Raw genomic sequence first — 19472 nt, 5'->3', positions numbered from 1 at the left:
TATTGGGGGGGTCTGGGGGGGTCAGAAAATCCTGGGGTTAAACCCTAACCCTAACCCTAACCCTAACATGTCACCAGTTGAATGGGCAGCAGTTGTGGGATGCTCTGGATCGACGTATACGACAGCATGTTCCAGTTCCTGCCAATATCCAGCAACTTTGCACACCCATTGAAGAGGAGTGGACCAACATTCCACAGGCCACAATCAACAACCTGATCAACTCTATGCGAAGGAGATAGGTGACATGTTAGGGTTAGGGTTTAACCCTAGGGTTTTCGGACCCCCCTAGACCCCCCCAATAAAGCAAAACTGCATGTTTCAGAGTGGCCTTTTATTGTGGCCAGCCTAAGGCACACCTGTGCAATAATTATGCTGTCTAATCAGCATCTTGATATGCCACACCTGTGAGGTGGGATGGATTATCTCGGCAAAGGAGAAGTGCTCACTATCACAGATTTTTTCAGATTTGTGAACAACAGTTGAGAGAAATGGTTATTTTGTGTATATAGAAAATGTGTTAGATCTTTGAGTTCATCTCATGAAAAATGGGAGCAAAAACAAAAGTGTTGCATTTATATTTTTGTTCAGTGTAGTTTGTTAAATGTTAAGAAGCCCTCAGACGCTGTTCCTTGCAAGATGTTGCCGGCCGCCTTGGGCACCGGGCTTTACCCTTTGGAGTCGACCGTCACGCCGGCGTGATCAGCTCACATGACCTGTTCAAGCCGGTGCCGCATAAAAACAACAGTTCGGACAACATTGCCGTGTATCTCTGTCGAAGGTACTGGCTTGAAACTATATCCCAGTCTTTGTTTCATGCAAAAAGACCCAGTAAACACGGAGATACGATGATATAAAGTTAATACATTTCAAAAGTATGAAAAATGGAAGCACATATTTGAATATCTTCGCCGTATTTGATCATTTTACGAAACGGAAAATACTGGAAACTGTAGATCCTGCTCAACAGGATGTACAGTATGTGTATTTTTGTCAAAAGTACTGGCTTGAAACTATATGCCAGTCTTTGTTTCATGCAAAAAGACCCAATAAACACGGAGATACGATGATATAAAGTTAATACAAATATATTTCAAAAGTATGAAAAATGGAAGCACATATTTAAATAACTTCGCCGTATTTTATCCTTTTACGAAACGGAAAATACTGCAAACTGTATATTCTGCTCAACAGGATGTATTTAAGAGGGATGGGGTGAGGTAATCAGGTAAACGGAGTCATACGAAGCGAGACGAAAAGAGACGAAGAGGGACGGCGGGAACCAAAGAGAGGCGGCGGGAAATGGAGAGAGACGGCGGGAGACTGCGATTGAAGTAAAGTAACAGACAAACATTGAGAATTTAGATATAGTTAGATAGATTTAGAGTTTTGAAGATTCAACTATGATGAAGAGAACTCTGAACGTGAGTCAAGCTATAAGCTTGTTTTTTGACATGGAGGAGGAGCCTGTGATGTTGCCCTCTGTGTCGTATTTGACAGAAACTGCTTTGAAGCATGGCACAGATAAAGACAGAAAAAACAGATTTTTGTACATAATGTGTATATATATATATATATATTTGTATTATATTTATAATAACACTTTTGCCTTCTCAGAATGAAATCCCATGTACATTATTTAAGCTTTCAAATGTTTTGTTGTGCCTACTGTGTCACTGTTGACAAAACTTGAGAAATTAGGAAAAAAAGCCTATGGATACACCTGTTATTTGTTCATAAAATGTGTATATAGGTTTATGCTACCTCAATCAAACTTTTACATTATCATAGTGACATCCCATGTATATATTTCCATCTTTCAAATGGTTTCGTTGTGTATGTTTGTGTTACCTATGAAAAATAATATCATTTTCAAAATCAGTTTTTACATTCTTTTGTGATTTTGGGTCCAAAATGTTCATATAGTATCTCAAAATGAAAGAAATAACTATCAGGTTATATAGGTGAGGTTGTCCTTAAAAAAAAGATACCAAACATTGACATGCCAACAATTTCTTAATGGGGTTTAGTAAGACAAATCAAAAGTATGTGAAAACTGCCAAATTAGCCCAGGACTCCAAAGGGTTAACAGGTTCTGATTCACTGGCACTACAAAGGCTGAGAAGGCATATTGTAAGGTGCTTTGGTAAAATGTAATCATAGAAAATCACATTGATTGTTCCTAAACATCACTGTTGCTTTATGTAGGGTCCTGACATTAAACCTGATAACATACACTTATACAATACCTATGAAAATCGATACATAACACACAAAAGACAAATACACTTCTTTTAGAGATTTTGTATTCTATAAATCTTCGGACAGAATATATACAAACAAGACATTTTACAAAAATACATTTCATAAATAAAAAGATTGACATTGAATTGTTTAGACATGTATTTGTGTACAATGATTATAAAGCTCTGCATTCGTTTAGGGTTATTTTTTTCTGTTCTTGGAGAGGGATCCCTCCATAGCCTTTTCCTGAGGTTTCTTCTATTTGTCCTTCATTTGTTTTTTTTATTTGGGTTATTTTTTTTCTGTAGGGTTCTACGAACAGAGGGTTTCATATGGGCTGTACAGATTGTAAAGCCCCCTGAAGCTGATTTGTGATATTAGGCTGTATTTGTACATTATTATACATCATGTATACATTTAAATGGATTGGACGATTCAGTGATGTGTTTCTTCATTTTAATCTATGACATTTTCTCTAAACTTAAACAAGATAGCATTAGTTACTGTCAAAAAATGTGATATTCTTATAGCAAATTGATCAGTGAAGATTAATTTGTACATTATTAGTACAATTCTTTTTACATTCCTCGGGTAATGTTACATGTCTTGCCTATTGGTCTAATGATGATTGAATGGACGCGTTACTCAAAGTTACATTTTATATCAAGTTCATCTGAATCTGAACAAGACTGAAGAAATCATGAATCCTTTTGAACCAACAGAGTATTTCACCATGAATAAATTATTTTTCATTCCAGTGATGGCAGTCATGTTGTGATTACAATTCAAATTTTAAGAACGGCCCTAATGCTATTGCTGGTTTGATAGTATCCATGACAACAGACAGAGGCAGGATGCGGTGACAAGACTGATCTTGTGTCTTACTCCACTGGAAGCTGTAAATGAGAACAAAAAGAAACAAAACATTAAATCAACAAAAAGTAGAATTTTCTTTTTGTTTTGTTAAGTAGCACTCACTATTTACTTACATATGCCATTTACGCCAATGGAGCTGCCTTCAATGTCGAATCCAACGACTGTTGAAACTGCGTTGATCAAAGCGTTCGCAATCTGAGTGCTATTAGGAGCAGATGTGCTTACAAATGAAACATCAATGACGTTGATGATTGATCCATTACTGCAGAAAGAGAAACACAATATTGTTTGAAATATCAGATATAGGATCCTACTCTTTATTATAAAACTTTAATAGTTTAAAAAAATTACCTGAATGAAACAACATCTAGTGATTTGAACGACGAAGGGAATGCCTTTTGGAAAACAGGTGTAAGCTGTAGAAACACAAAAAAAAATTGCATTGGAATTTAGAGCTTTACTCATTTATTTGACTTGATCTTTTTTGGTCTTTCATCAATGAATAATTGATCATTATAGTGTGGTAACAGTGGAGTAGGCTTCTCATATTTTGAGTAGGCGCTTTAGCTCTCTGATTAAATATTGCCGTAGATCTACCAGCAGATTGTATTTATAGGGGTAAACTTACCTAAGTATTTATCGTTATAGCTCGACCTTTATAAGCAGCAGAAGATGGATTCAGCAAGTCACTCGTAAATGTGTCTTGAACAGATCTGAAAGTCACCCTTTTTATTATAAGGGCTATAGTAGTAGGTGCTGTAGTTGCAGGTCGAGCCGTTGTAGGTTCTGCCGTTTTAGGTTTAGCAGTTGTAGGTGCTGCAGTTTTGGGTTTAGCAGTTGTAGGTGCTGCAGTTTTGGGTTTAGCAGTTGTAGGTGCTGTAGTTGTAGCTGGGACTGGACCTGCTGTAAAAACAGATATATACATATTATGTTAATATGTATCAGTGCCCAAACAAAGATGATTTATGTTTTTTTTTTGTAGGTAAAACCCTGGTGCCAGTTTTACAGAAATAAGATCAATGATGAAGGGCTGACAAAATTATATTTGTTCTGAAGTTTCTTAGGAAAAAGTATTCTTGCAGCAAATATCAATTTATTTGCAAGATATGACACTAAACAATAAACAACTCCAAACTGAAAATCATTAAAGTAGTGTTCATTAATTTTGTCTTTACCTACATTTTTTCCTTAGCTACATACTTTTGTTAGTAAATTATTTATAAACCAAGCATGCACAGTACATGTTATTCAAAATGGTTTAGAAACTTATTGGAGAGAAACATTGTGTTGTGTTTACTTACATTCAACTTTGACTGAATCAGGACTTATGCTCACGTCGAAGGTACTGTTGGTATTATTCACAGCTTCTACTAAGGTTTGAACCACTTCATTTTTTTGTGGGAGATCTGCAAGAGGAGTAGTGCTGTTGAACACAACTCCCATTTCTGCTTCAGTTCCGGGCGCCCTTGCTGCTAAAGCGCTGTTTTATAACGTCAAACGAAAAAAGAGAACAATTATGATATGAAAGACTCTGTCTGTTGCCTTGTGTCGTCTGATTTACATGTGTCACTATCAACACTAAAGCATTTGTCTTTTTGAGACCCAATTGAAGTGAAACCTTTTTTACCTGAGCTTTTTCAGCTTGCAGTGGGAAAATCTGTTTCCAAATTTGGGTTTGTATATCTTAGAACACTGCAAAAAAAAGCAACATTGAAAGACTTTTAGTCACTTTTGTCACAATATACTTAAAATACAAATTCAGAGATACTCAAATCGAGGTGATATAACAAAAAACACTCACCGTTGATAGAAGTCGTGTTTCTAATTCTTTGTATTGTGTGCTTGTGTTGTCATTATAAGCATCAATAAATGGTTCGCCTTCCATGGCTGCTGTGATGACGTACGTTGGAGCAGCAGCAGTCATAGGTGCTGCAGTTGTAGATGAAGCAGTTGTAGGTACTGCAGTTGTGGGTGCAGCAGTCACAGGTGCAGCAGTTGTGGGTGCAGCAGTCGTAGGTGCAGCAGTTGTGGGTGCTGCAGTTGAATGGGCAGCAGTTGTGGGTGCAGCAGTCGTAGGTGCAACAGTTGTCAGTGCAGCAATAGTAGGTGCAGCAGTTGTAGGCTCAGCAGTTGTAGGTGCTGCAGATGAAGGTGAAGCAGTTGTAGGTGATGCAGTTGTAGGTGATGCAGTAGTAGGCGCAGCAGTTTTAGGTGAAGCAGTTGTTGGGGAAACAGTAGTAGCTGCAGCAGTTGTAGGTGATACAGTTGTAGGTGCTGCAGATGTAGGTGAAGCAGTGGTAGGGGCATCAGTTGTAGGTGCAGCAGTTGTAGGGGCTGCAGTTGTAGGCGCAGCAGTTGTAGCCGCAGCAGTTGTAGATGCAGCAGTTGTAGGTGCTGCAGTTGTAGGGGCTGCAGTTGTAGCTTCTGCAGTCTTAGGTGAAGCAGTCGTTGGAGCAACAGTTGTAGGTGATGCAGTTGTAGCCTCAGCAGATGTAGGTGCTGCAGTTGTAAGGGCAACAGTCGTAGGTGCAGCAGTTGTAGGTGCTGCAGTTGTCAGGGCAACAGTGGTAGGGCCAGCAGTCGTAGGCAATGCAGTTGTAGGTGAAACAGGTGTCGGGGCAACAGTAGTAGCAGCAGCTGTTGTAGGGGCTGCAGTTGTAGGCGCAGCAGTTGTAGCCGCAGCAGTTGTAGGCGCAGCAGTTGTAGGGGCTGCAGTTGTAGGTGAAGCAGTTGTAGGTGATGCAGTTGTAGGTGATGCAGTTGTAGGCGCAGCAGTTGTAGGTGAAGCAGTTGTTGGGGAAACAGTAGTAGCTGCAGCAGTTGTATGCTCAGCAGTTGTAGGTGATACAGTTGTAGGTGCTGCAGATGTAGGTGAAGCAGTGGTAGGGGCATCAGTTGTAGGTGCAGCAGTTTTAGGCGCAGCAGTTGTAGGTGAAACAGGTGTCGGGGCAACAGTACTAGCAGCAGCTGTTGTAGGGGCTGCAGTTGTAGGCGCAGCAGTTGTAGCCGCAGCAGTTGTAGACGCAGCAGTTGTAGGTGCTGCAGTTGTAGGGGCTGCAGTTGTAGCTTCTGCAGTCTTAGGTGAAGCAGTCGTTGGAGCAACAGATGTAGGTGCTGCAGTTGTCAGGGCAACAGTCGTAGGTGCAGCAGTTGTAGGTGCTGCAGTTGTCAGGGCAACAGTGGTAGGCCCAGCAGTCGTAGGCAATGCAGTTGTAGGTGAAATAGGTGTCGGGGCAACAGTAGTAGCAGCAGCTGTTGTAGGGGCTGCAGTTGTAGGCGCAGCAGTTGTAGCCGCAGTAGTTGTAGGCGCAGCAGTTGTAGGGGCTGCAGTTGTAGGTGAAGCAGTTGTAGGTGATGCAGTTGTAGGCGCAGCAGTTGTAGGTGAAGCAGTTGTTGGGGAAACAGTAGTAGCTGCAGCAGTTGTAGGCTCAGCAGTTGTAGGTGATACAGTTGTAGGTGCTGCAGATGTAGGTGAAGCAGTGGTAGGGGCATCAGTTGTAGGTGCAACAGTTGTAGGCGCAGCAGTTGTAGGTGCTGCAGTTGTAGGGGCTGCAGTTGTAGCTTCTGCAGTCTTAGGTGAAGCAGTCGTTGGAGCAACAGTTGTAGGTGATGCAGTTGTAGCCTCAGCAGATGTAGGTGCTGCAGTTGTCAGGGCAACAGTCGTAGGTGCAGCAGTTGTAGGTGCTGCAGTTGTCAGGGCAACAGTGGTAGGCCCAGCAGTCGTAGGCAATGCAGTTGTAGGTGAAATAGGTGTCGGGGCAACAGTAGTAGCAGCAGCTGTTGTAGGGGCTGCAGTTGTAGGCGCAGCAGTTGTAGCCGCAGCAGTTGTAGGCGCAGCAGTTGTAGGGGCTGCAGTTGTAGGTGAAGCAGTTGTAGGTGATGCAGTTGTAGGCGCAGCAGTTGTAGGTGAAGCAGTTGTTGGGGAAACAGTAGTAGCTGCAGCAGTTGTAGGCTCAGCAGTTGTAGGTGATACAGTTGTAGGTGCTGCAGATGTAGGTGAAGCAGTGGTAGGGGCATCAGTTGTAGGTGCAACAGTTGTAGGCGCAGCAGTTGTAGGTGAAACAGGTGTCGGGGCAACAGTAGTAGCAGCAGCTGTTGTAGGGGCTGCAGTTGTAGGCGCAGCAGTTGTAGTCGCAGCAGTTGTAGACGCAGCAGTTGTAGGTGCTGCAGTTGTAGGGGCTGCAGTTGTAGCTTCTGCAGTCTTAGGTGAAGCAGTCGTTGGAGCAACAGTTGTAGGTAATGCAGTTGTAGCCTCAGCAGATGTAGGTGCTGCAGTTGTCAGGGCAACAGTCGTAGGTGCAGCAGTTGTAGGTGCTGCAGTTGTCAGGGCAACAGTGGTAGGCCCAGCAGTCGTAGGCAATGCAGTTGTAGGTGAAACAGGTGTCGGGGCAACAGTACTAGCAGCAGCTGTTTTAGGGGCTGCAGTTGTAGGCGCAGCAGTTCCAGCCGCAGCAGTTGTAGGCGCAGCAGTTATAGGGGCTGCAGTTGTTGGGGAAACAGTTGTAGGCACAACAGTTGTAGGTGAAACAGGTGTCGGGTCAACAGTAGTAGCCACAGCAGTTGTAGGTGCAGCAGTTGTAGGTGCTTCAGTTGTCAGGGCAACAGTCATATGTGCTGCAGTTGTAGGGGAAGCAGTTGTAGGAGCTGCAGTTGTAGGGGAAGCAGTTGTAGGAGCTGCAGTTGAAGGTGCAGCAGTTGTAGGTGCTGCAGTTGTCAGGGCAACAGTCATATGTGCTGCAGTTGTAGGGGAAGCAGTTGTAGGAGCTGCAGTTGTAGGGGAAGCAGTTGTAGGAGCTGCAGTTGTAGGGGAAGCAGTTGTAGGAGCTGCAGTTGTAGGGGAAGCAGTTTTAGGAGATGCAGTTGTAGGCGCACCAGTTTTAGGTGCTGCTGTTGTAGCTTCTGCAGTCTTAGGTGAAGCAGTCGTTGGAGCAACAGTTGTAGGTGATGCAGTTGTAGCCTCAGCAGATGTAGGTGCTGCAGTTGTCAGGGCAACAGTCGTAGGTGCAGCAGTTGTAGGTGCTGCAGTTGTCAGGGCAACAGTGGTAGGCCCAGCAGTCGTAGGCAATGCAGTTGTAGGTGCACCAGTTGTAGGTGCTAAAGTTGTCAGGGCAACAGTAGTAGGTGCAGCAGTTATAGGTGATGCTGTTGTAGGGAAAGCAGTTGTAGGTGCAGCAGTCGTAAGAGATGCAGTTGTAGGCGCACCTGTTGTAGTTGCTGCTGTTGTAGCTTCTGCAGTCTTAGGTACAGCAGTCGTTGGAGCAGCAGTTGTAGGTGATGCAGTTGTATGCACAGTAGTTGTAGGTGCAGCAGATGTGACTACTATTGTTGTAGGGGCAGCAGTCGTAGGTGCAGCAGTTGTATGTGAAACGGTTGCCGGGGCAGCAGTTGTTGGAGCAGCAGTGGTAGGGACTGCAGTGGTTGGAGAAGCAGTTGTAGCCTCAGCAGTTGTAGGTGCTGCAGTTGTTGGAACAGCAGTGGTAGGGACTGCAGTGGTTGGAGAAGCAGTTGTAGCCTCAGCAGTTGTAGCAGCATCAGTTGTAGGTGCTGCAGTTGTCAGGGCAACAGTAGTAAGTGCAGCGGTTATAGGTGATGCTGTTGTAGGGAAAGCAGTTGTAGGTGACAAAGGTGTCAGGGCAACAGTAGTAGCCGCAGCAGTTGTAGCCGCAGCAGTTGTAGCAGTTGCAGCAGCAGCAGTTGTAGGTGCTGCAGTTGTCAGGGCAACAGTTGTAGGTTTTGCAGTTGTCAGGGCAACAGTAGTAGGTACAGCAGATATAGGTGCTGTTGTTATAGGGGCAGCAGTTGTTGGAGCAACAGTCGTAGGTGAAAAAGTAGTTGGAGCAGCAGTTGTAGGTGCATCAGTTGTAGCCGCAACAGTTTTAGGTGCAGCAGTTGTTGGCATAACAGTTGTCGGGGCAGCAGATGTAGCCGCATCAGTTGTAAGTGATGCAGTTATAAGGGCAGTGGTCGTTGGAGCAAAAGTCGTAGGTGAAGCAGTTGTTAGAGCAGCAGTGGTAGGTGCAGCAGTTGTCAGGGCAATAGTAGTAGGTGCAGCAGTTGTAGGTGCTGCAGTTGTAGGGGCAGCAGTTGTTGGAGCAACAGTAGTAGGTGAAGCAGTCGTCGGAGCAACAGTTGTAGGTGCTGCAGTTGTCAGGTCAACAGTTGTAGCCTCATCAGTTGTAGGTGCTGCAGTTGTCAGGTCAACAGTTGTAGCCTCATCAGTTGTAGGTGCTACAGTTGTCAGGGCAACAGTCGTAGTGGCAGCAGTCGTAGGTGCAGCAGTTGTAGGTGCTGCAGTTGTAGGTGCAGCAGTCGTAGGTGCAGCAGTCGTAGGTGCTGCAGTTGTAGGGGAAGTAGTTGTAGGTGCAGCAGTTGTGGCTACTATTGTTGTAGGGGCAGCAGTCGTAGGTGCAGCAGTTGTATGCGAAACGGTTGCCGGGGCAGCAGTTGTTGGAGCAGCAGTGTTAGGGACTGCAGTGGTTGGTGCAGCAGTTGTAGCCTCAGCAGTTGTAGGTGCTGCAGTTGTCAGGGCAACAGTCGTAGGTGCTGCCGTTGTAGGTGCTGCCGTTGTAGGTGCAGCAGTCGTAAGCAATGCAGATGTAGGCGCACCAGTTGTAGGTGACACATGTGTCGGGGTAAAAGTAGTAGCCGCAGCAGTTGTAGCAGTGGCAGTTGCAGCAGCAGCAGTTGTAGGTGCTGCAGTTGTCAGGGCAACAGTTGTAGATTCTGCAGTTGTCAGGGCAACAGTAGTAGGTGTAGCAGTTATAGGTGCTGCCGTTTTAGGTGCAGCAGTCGTTGGCGAAACAGTCGTAGGTGAAAAAGTATTTGGAGCAGCAGTTGTAAGTGCTGCAGTTATTGGGGCAGTGGTCGTTGGAGCAAAGGTCGTAGGTGAAGCAGTTGTTGGAGCAGCAATTGTAGGTGCAGCAGTTGTCAGGGCAATAGTAGTAGGTGCAGCAGATGTAGGTGCTGCACTTGTGGGGGCAGCGGTTGTTGGAGCAGCAGTTATAGGAGCAACAGTAGTAGCTCCAGCGGTTGTAGCTTCTGCAGTTGTAGGTGATGCAGTTGTAGGTGCAGCAGTTGTTGGGGCAACAGTAGTAGCTGCAGCGGTTGTAGCAGCAGCAGTTGTAGGATCAGAAGTTATAGGGGCATCAGTTGTAGGTGCAGCAGTCGTATGCAATGCAGTTGTAGGTGCACCAGTTGTAGGTGACACAGGTGTCGGGGCAAAAGTAGTAGCCGCAGCAGTTGTAGCCACAGCAGTTGTAGCAGCGGCACTTGCAGCAGCAGCAGTTGGAGGTGCTGCAGTTGTCAGGGCAACAGTAGTAGGTGTAGCAGTTATAGGTGCTGCTGTTGTAGGTGCAGCAGTCGTTGGCGAAACAGTCGTAGGTGAAAAAGTAGTTGGAGCAGCAGTTGTAAGTGCTGCAGTTATAGGGGCAGTGGTCGTTGGAGCAAAAGTCGTAGGTGAAGCAGTTGTTGGAGCAGCCGTTGTAGGTGCTGCAGTTGTTGGAGCATCAGTGGTAGGTGCAGCAGTTGTCAGGGCAATAGTAGTAGGTGCAGCAGTTGTAGGTGCTGCAGTTGTGGGGGCATCTGTCGTTGGAGCAACAGTAGTAGGTGAAGCAGTCGTTGGAGCAGCAGTTGTAGGTGCTGCAATTGTAGCTTCTGCGGTTGGAGACGCAGCACTTGTAGGCTCACTAGTTGTAGGTGCAGCAGTCGTAGGTGAATTAGTTGTTAGGGCAGCGGTCATAGGCGAAACAGTTGTAGGCGCAGCAGTTGTAGGTGAGGCAGTTGTAGGTGCAGCAGTTGTAGCAATTGTTGATGCAACTGTTACAAATTATCAATGGTTAGAGACCGACAGATATCATAAGGGGAAATATCAGCTCAACATTCTAAGGCACACATTATTTGAAAGTTAGGAACCTAACCATTACTTTAATGTAAAGCTCAGAACTGAGAGCCACATTTCTCTATTTATGAATCTCTAATCAAATGTTCCCTCGTTTAACTCTCCTATTGTGTTTGTTTTCCCTTCCTTACTCTGATGTTCTTGGTGAAATTTGACCGGTCCTGTTTTAATTGCTATTACATTAACAGAAAAAACATTAATCATCACCAAATTTCATTTAACACACTTTCAAACTGTACATATTGTATCAGACTACTGGTTTGAAAAACGTCAGTAAATATACAAATAATAGACACTGAACATGCATTGCGTGTGCCAGGTGCGATCCATGTGGGGGGATGGGCGCATAAGAGGGGGAAATGTGTCAAATTGTTCTGTGTGTGTGTGTGCCAAGCATGGATGTATAATAATAACTGGATACAGCGTGGGAGGCGGGGCCTCATTCATTCCTATGAGAGTTGCTCATTGGCGCATGATGATAAAATGGCCCAACTTTTGAGAGAGCGAAACGTCACAGATTACCCGGCATGCCTGAGAAGTACCCGTATGTGCGATCATAGCGCATACGCAACTTTAACCAAAATGCTCGTTCACATCAAGCACGTCAATTTGCGTACACGTAACAGCACCGCACGTTCATGACAGCATGGTAATTACTTGTTTTTATGATGGATTTGATATTAACGAGGCGGCAGTTAACAGCTAGCGGCTAGCTAGTAATTATGCTAATGTGCACATCAATCGTTATGTACTTATATTACGCTGTAACAGGATCTAGTGATATCCAAGCAACATAGCTTCATTTAGCATGAAATAATTATTGCAATATATATATATATATATATATATATATATACACAGTGCAATAGGCTTCTTAGTGCAATAAGAAGCTACAGGGACGTTAATCTAACGTCGGTAATATTAACTTTATTTAATACATCATTTACGGTACAAGATTGAATGTAGTATAATATTTTACAAATGATGAATTACAGCAAACATGTGCAATATATCCATTATTACAGCTCCGTGGGTTGGGAGTGAGACGATATGGGTCCGTTGTTATTGTGCATCCATGGGTAAAGATAAACGCATGTAGTGCTGAACACGTAACATGAACGTGCCGGGCGGCGCGGTCCCGTGGGTTAGATGCACGTTCATAATGCAGAGGGATATAACTCTCAGAATAACGTTATTAGCACATTTTTACAACTTGAGGAACGAATGTTTTTAATAAGGGCTATACAAGTGTTCATACTGGGTGGTTTATTTAGTTTAAAAAAAATTATCCAACGATTTACAGACCATTCTTTCCCCATGTAAGTCAATGGGAAAACGTGTTTCCGGGCCCAGCAACCTAAAGGAAGTGTAGTACCGCCGTTTGGCCACAACGAATATTCTACTCAGAGTCCGGCGCACTTCCTGGGGGCTTGGTGCCAAGCCCCCCAGGAAGTGCCGGACTCAGATCATCATTAACAGATCAAAGTTGATAAATTGATTCAAGTTTCTTGAAGCTTTTGCTCAAATTTACAAGAATCCCCTAGTATTACTCAATAAGTTTCTTAACCTACTGTGGCTCCAAATGGAAACAGTGCTTGCTTTAAAGATCTGATGGTGCTGACATAAATTCCACAAAAAAAGGATTCAAGTATTTGACATCTCCAGCTCACAATCAAATATAAAATGATTTTAGGACTAATTTATGTTTAATAGTTATCACGACCTGTAGTTATCTATTTTTTCTTATATTTTCTTGGGTTAACTTTTCTTTTGTTTCCTTAGCACAATGGCATTTCATGGTTCTGTGTAGCTCCATTAAAATGACTTATTTAGGTAATAGCTGCAGTTAGTATATAATGTGTAAGTGTGCAATACTCTGCATTAGGGATGTAACGAACGATATACCGAATATCGCGGTATCGCGATAAATAAACGTCCCAATACCGTTGTAAGACTGACAAAATCTACCACGATTTAAACATTTGTTAACCAGGTGGTCCCATTGAGATCATCGATCTATTTTTCAAGAGAGATCTGTCCAACATGGCAGCAAGTAGGTTACAACATGAACATAAAACCAGGGCCGTATCCAGGATTTCCTAAATACCGAGGTCCAAATATGTTAGGGGGGTTCGGGGGACACCCCCCGAGATTTTGGGGATTTTCATGATCTAGTTAGGTGCTTTTTAAGTCCTGTGGGGGGTCACACATTGGATAATATATTGATTTCAAACCATGTCAGTGGGCTGCAGCATCAATTATTTGTGAAAGTTTAATGCATAAGAATCAGTTGATTGTTACTATTAATGAACAGGACATGCAGAAGAGGCTAAAATGATCACAACACATTGTCAACATTCATTTTCCATGTCTCTCTCCTTTCCATAACCTGCAGCCTCTCTTCCATCTTCTTGACTCTCTCTGTCTCCTTCCTGTTCATTACTCTCTCTGTCCTCTACTATTTCTCTTTGTTCAATCTCTCCCTCGTTGTTCACTTTTTGCTCCTCCTCACTTGTCGCTCCTGCCAGTGAATTCAAAGCAATTCAGCAATTTAGTTCATTTCACTTGTTTGTTTGCATTTTATGTTTTATTTAAATCTGTTTTGTTTGATTCTCAAAAGAGAACAAAGATGTAAGCAAATTGTGTTTTATACAATTTTATGTTATTATGACATCATAACTGCAATAGATGTAGGCCTATGTTGTTTTACAATTATGCCTATTGTAAATTAAGACTATTGTTATAGATATATGGATAGATACAGTGGCGACTGGTGGAAAATATTTTTGGTGGGGCTATGGAAATGGTGACAAAACCATACTAGGGCATTTAAAATCAGGAGACTAAATACGAACATCGTGTGTGTGTGTGTGTGTGTGTGTGTGTGTGTGTGTGTGTGTGTGTGTGTGTCATACTTGCCAACCCTCCCGATTTTCGCGGGAGACACCCGCATTTCTCCCGATTTCTGACAAAATCAGATTTACTCATGACTGTTTCCACTCGGAATTTAATACAGGTACACCATTGTTTGGTTTCCATGGTAGCGCGTCTCTTTAGCAGCGCGCGCAACTCAAAGTCTGAGAGGGTGAGGAAGATGAAAACTGAACAAGAATCGACAACTCGACCCTCTGATCACTCCTTTCCTGTAAAATACAGGTCCAGCCCACACATATGGTGCCACAGGCCTTGCCCTTACAACTACAATAAGCATGCAAATGTTAATCTACAGCTCCGGCGATCCACTAGCCTACAACTGCAGACGCAGCCATCCCCTACTGTAGCGTCACCTTGGATACGAGTCTAAACAGACACACAGGCCAGGGCGCTGAAAGGGCGCCCTTTGAGCATCAGATCTGACGACGGTGATTGGCTGAAATTATGTTTCGGCGGCATAGTTTCCAGATAGCAACAGTCAGCTTGTTGGTTGCAGCTGCTCTGGCTGAGGGCTCTTTTCTACCGCCCGGACGAGAGAGGGTAATGATACACGCTGCGGCCAGGCAGGAAACATGTGACTTATCAGTAACTTTAGACATCGTAAAACAATTTTAAACAAGATGTTATTGTAGATTATACATTTTACTGATACCAAATATATAATATTTCCCTTGTTCTTTAAAATAAAAATAAAAATAAAAAATATATATTTTTTGGAAATATATTTTGTTATGAATTTTTAATTTTTAATGACAATCAAAGATGTGGGAAGAGTGGGGGCGGCGCCCCTAGCGCCCCTATGGACCGGCCGCCACTGGATAGATATGACTATACCTGCAGTTCCTCCCTGACTTCCATCACTTTTTCTCTCTCTCTCTCTCTCTCTCTCTCTCTCTCTCTTCCTGTCCTGTCTCTTCCTTACCTAAGCTGAACTTCGACTGACGTAGTCTTTTCATTATATCTGAGTCAGTGTAAAAAAGAAAACAATACAAGGTTATATCTCCATTGTTTTACTCAAATTGAAATGAAAGAAAAGCATTACAACGTTTGTTAAAAGGTAATCCTTCTGACATTGGATGAATGTAATTAACTTTAGCTCTCTAGCTAGTTTATTCACGCAATTTAAACCAAAGTATAGCTGCAATATAAGTTAGTGTGCACGTTGTCGGACGTCCACTGACTAACGTAGAGCGTTCACACAGGATCTGCTGGTCATATGATGTCCTGATGAACAGAAACACAAGCAGCCGCTGGACTCAGATCTCTAGATACTTCATCACTCCTTCGCTGCTCCGCCCGGTACAAGTCCGGGCTGCTCGGCTGCGGTGGTTTGTTGATACATGTCGTCTTCTTCTGTTTACTTTAATCGAGGCTGCGCAGTTATGCATCGGCAGTAAATGGAAATACTACAAAGAACCCCATTCAATGCAATTATTTCACAAGTTATTATACACAGCTCGAAAAACATTACCGAGGTCCGGACCTCGGTGACTTCAATGGTAGATACGGCCATGCATAAAACAACATCACACAAAAGGACATCGTATTTACAGGGCTACATTTACATACCTATAGACATTGACACGTAGCCTACCAACAGTATATCTTGCCCTGTCAATAAGCCTCACCTTCTTGGCAAAAACGGTCAAGTTTTTGAAGTGATGGATAGAAAATGCACAGTTTGACCCACTGCTGTCACCCATGGCCAAATATCTCTCTGTCCCACTGAGGTGGCGTTACACTTTTTCGCTGTCCGTCATTTTGACAGACAGGATTGTAAAATATCCGTCATAATCCATTATTACCCGTCGGGGGTTTATGCCGTGTTATGCCCCCTCGCGGGAGCGCGCACAGCGTAAAGCAAAAACTCCCAGACATTTCAATGATCTGTACGGCAAAGTACGGTTTGGAAACTATATAATTTCCTTTTGGAGGGCATGCATAGCACGGCATAATACCAGAGCCTAGCTGCAGGGAAACTTTGGCGCTGTTCCGAGTTTGTTCTAATCTGTCAAAATGACAGACTGCTTTCAGATTTTTCCGTCATTGTTAAAAACAAAATTCAGTTAACGCGACCACTGCTGTCCCAGCAACATCAGTACCAAGCGAGAGAGTTTTTTCCACAGCAGGGGATATTGTAAACGTCCAAACATCCCAGCATCTACCTGGAAATGTGGACATGCTCATATTCCTAAAAACCTGTCTGAGACAAAAAGCAGTTGTTGCTGACTGACCAGTTGCAACGGTTACTGTTGACACAACATTTAGATTAAAGATACATTTTTTAGGGTTCTATTAACACTTTCACTCTATATTCCAGTTAACATTTACTTACCTATAACTGCAAGCAAAATTGTAAAAATGGCTCCACTTTCCATTACGTCTGCGCTTGAACCTACAAATTTGAAAGCACATTGATTTACTCAATGAAGAATAATACAAATAGCTTATATTGTTATGCTTTTTGGAGACTTTTGTTTCGCCTTATAGACAAAGAAAGTGAAAAGGCACTCAAAAAAGCAGGTTTAAACTATAAAGGGACATTTTTAATATGGTTGTTATAATAATATATTTTTTTTTAAACATAACCATATAAAACATTAGTTAATGGAAGATAACATGTATATATTAGGTTGTTTGAGATTATGAGATGGGTTTTGTAATAGCCAGTGTTAAGCATTTAATGTTCCTAAAGTTGTAAAAGTAGTAATTGACAAGCAAAGAGATCAGATTTTACAATCTATCATCGTGTGAATTGCTCTCTGTTTCATTATATTTATGTGATTGATATGTGCTTCCTTCTTGGCCAGATCAACAATTGTGATAATATAATATTTTAATTGATTTCATCAGGTAAATAAAAGTATATGAAGTATACATACATTTTCCTTTAACAAAACATAAATAGTTTCACCAAAAGTGATTTAAAGTAATTATTTAAAAGTTTGCAACCAAATAATACAAGGAAAATGTAGAACATAGATAAATCATTCTAGCTAGTTAACTACATTTTACTTTCAAAATATTTGAATAAGCTTAACAGTTTCCATTCCTAGCAGTCTCAGCATGGAAAGTGTCAGCATGGAAGGTATTTTACATTCTAAGAAAAAGCTCATGTACATAATTTATTTGGCTAGATCATAACATGGTCATACAACCATCTGCTAGGTCGGAATATTTTCAAATATAGCGCCAGCACACTGATCTAAATGAAAAAACTATTTCTAATGAATTTACATGTAAACTGAAATTGGAAACTACCCTTTGAATCATTCCATCAGTTACACTGTTAAAACCCTACATGGGTCACAACAACAACTTAAAGAACTTTGAACAAATCAAATGCAATTAAAAATACATAATAGTGAAGCATATTTTACAATTAAAAAGATTGCACCATAGAGAACATGAACAACTAAAATGTACTTACCCCAAGCCATAGTCAAAACTTATAAATAATGTTTTTTAGATTTGCATTATTTTAGAAGTTATCAGAGGCTCCTTAAGTACTTCTGTTTGTTCTCTGGGGCACTTCTCTTGTGATGTCACCTGTTTGTTAAGCTCTTATATGGCATGCATAAGGAAGTACTGTGACATGAGATGGAAAAAAAGATTATAAGAAAAAAACAAGTGCTCAGAGAGATTCAGAGTGAGTGTAATTTTCATTGTTCATTCACTAAACATCTTGAAATAGATCTGTTGTTTATGCATTCCAGCCAAGTTAAGCAACAAGAAGTTATTATCTTGTACCCTAAACAGGTAGAGCTCCACTGGCCACAATGCATACTTAATCACATGTAAATACTGAATAAAGTATTCATAAAAATACCAGTACAATAATATCATTCGGATATATTTAACAGACTTTGTTCATTTGTTTCATTATTCATGTGAACTTATAATAATAATAATAATAATAATACATTTGATTTATATAGCGCTTTTCCTGGTGATCAAAGCGCTTTACATGCAAGTAAAGAAGAAAAATAACAACAAAAGTAAAAAGTGCTAAACTAGGTGGAATAACGGTGTGGGGTTAGTGGATTCAGGCCCGCCCCTCCCCCGCATATCACGCAGACTGCGTGGGGCCTCATCTTGCGGAGGGGAACTCCTCTGATGCGCAAATGATAATACATTTCAGGGCAATCCATTATTGCCGACACATTTTCAAATGAATTAGGGCATGTGGTATCTCACTGATGGTAGGTCTAGGATATTGTTGTTTAGAAGGAGTATGTCAAGCCTTCAGGGTCTAATTCACACTTCTGGTGTCAATGTGGGAATCTGCTAATTAGAAAAGGAAAGACAATTTACTACCAAGAAGATCTGCACTGTGAATGCATTGGGCATAGCCGTGGGAACATGTTTCAAATGGGGGGTGCTGTGGGGATGACACCAGGGCTGGTTTTGACCAATTTGCTGCCCTAAGCAAGATTTTAGCTGGCAATGAAAAACCTCTACAAAAGACCAATACACTACAAAAAGAGAAACATATTGACATGGTGGACAGCTTATATAAAAGGCTTCAAATGTATTTAGTATTATAACAAGTTTTAATTGAGGGGGTGGACTTCACATCCTCTAGGGGGGTCCGGGGGTTACCCCCGGGAAGATTTTTTTAACATTTTAAAGTAAAATGCTTCAATCTGGTGCACTTTGAGCGCCCAATTACTAGAGACTGATCTAGGGGGTACAACTCTAAACACCCATATGAAAAAGATCGGTTTGCATTTTATTCATCAAATATGTGAACATTTCCAATAACCTACCATAGCCAATAACAAATAAATGTAACTTATTTTATTTGTGTTGTTCATTCATATCTTATTTTACCAGTTAACATTTATTTATGCATATTTTTAAATCTCTCCAGTTTTAAACAATATTTTTGGTTTACTGTCCTATAGTATACATTGGAATGATTTCAAACCTGTTTTTATTTGTCCTAATAATTATAAAGGAGTGCCTTGGAATTATGTGTTTACATAATTTGTGATCAAAACGTTTGAGACTCATTGAGATAATTTCGACTAAAGTGAACTATCTAAACACTGAAGAGTCCTTTACCTCACTGAGCCTCTCAGTCTGACAGGACAGAGCTCTCCCTCCATATTATTGTAGAAACGGCTTCTTATATCCGTTAGCGCAGCAGAAGCTAACAACAATCCCCGCGCTATCCCCGCGGTATCCCCTCTCTCTATCTCTCTCACTTTGGCTGTGAGCTGCGGGCGCCTGATAAGCCAACATCCCCCACTTTCATCACTACAGCGCCCATCGTACAGGGCAAATGGAAAATGTAACCGGGGTGAAAAGGGTGTAAATCTTTACTTAATTATGAATGTTGTTACATCAAGGCAGAAAATTCGTTTTTTTTTTATTATATCTTGTGGAAGTGCAGATCCCCTGTCCTCCACCAGGGGGTGCTGCAGCACCCTCAGCACCCTTACTTCCCACGGCCCTGGCATTGGGCAACCAGAATGTACATCGCCTGAACATTTACAAATATACAATGCAACATATAGCC

At 42.2% G+C, this 19472-nt stretch overlaps 1 protein-coding gene across 2 annotated transcripts; it reads right to left on the bottom strand.

Moving 5' to 3' along the window:
• Nucleotides 1-2286: 2286 nt before the first annotated feature.
• Nucleotides 2287-15238, bottom strand: LOC307033236 (uncharacterized protein). Of its 2 annotated transcripts, none has more exons than XM_079671629.1 (8): nucleotides 13930-15238; nucleotides 4919-10932; nucleotides 4745-4809; nucleotides 4419-4597; nucleotides 3746-4020; nucleotides 3469-3533; nucleotides 3231-3379; nucleotides 2287-3137 (listed from the first exon to the last, which is right to left on the bottom strand). In XM_079671629.1, the coding sequence occupies exons 1-5, from the start codon at nucleotides 14051-14053 to the stop codon at nucleotides 3746-3748; spliced, it is 6657 nt and encodes a 2218-aa protein (XP_079527755.1). In that variant the 5' UTR covers nucleotides 14054-15238; the 3' UTR covers nucleotides 2287-3137; nucleotides 3231-3379; nucleotides 3469-3533. The 2 variants fall into 2 exon arrangements, with proteins under 2 accessions (XP_079527755.1, XP_079527756.1); XM_079671630.1 differs by having other exon boundaries at nucleotides 14871-15238.
• Between the last annotated feature and the right edge of the window lie 4234 nt (nucleotides 15239-19472).

This window comes from Notothenia rossii, assembly GCF_949606895.1.
Source record: "Notothenia rossii genome assembly, chromosome: 3".
NCBI lineage: Eukaryota > Metazoa > Chordata > Actinopteri > Perciformes > Nototheniidae > Notothenia > Notothenia rossii.
This window is presented reverse-complemented; position numbering and strand designations above follow the sequence as displayed.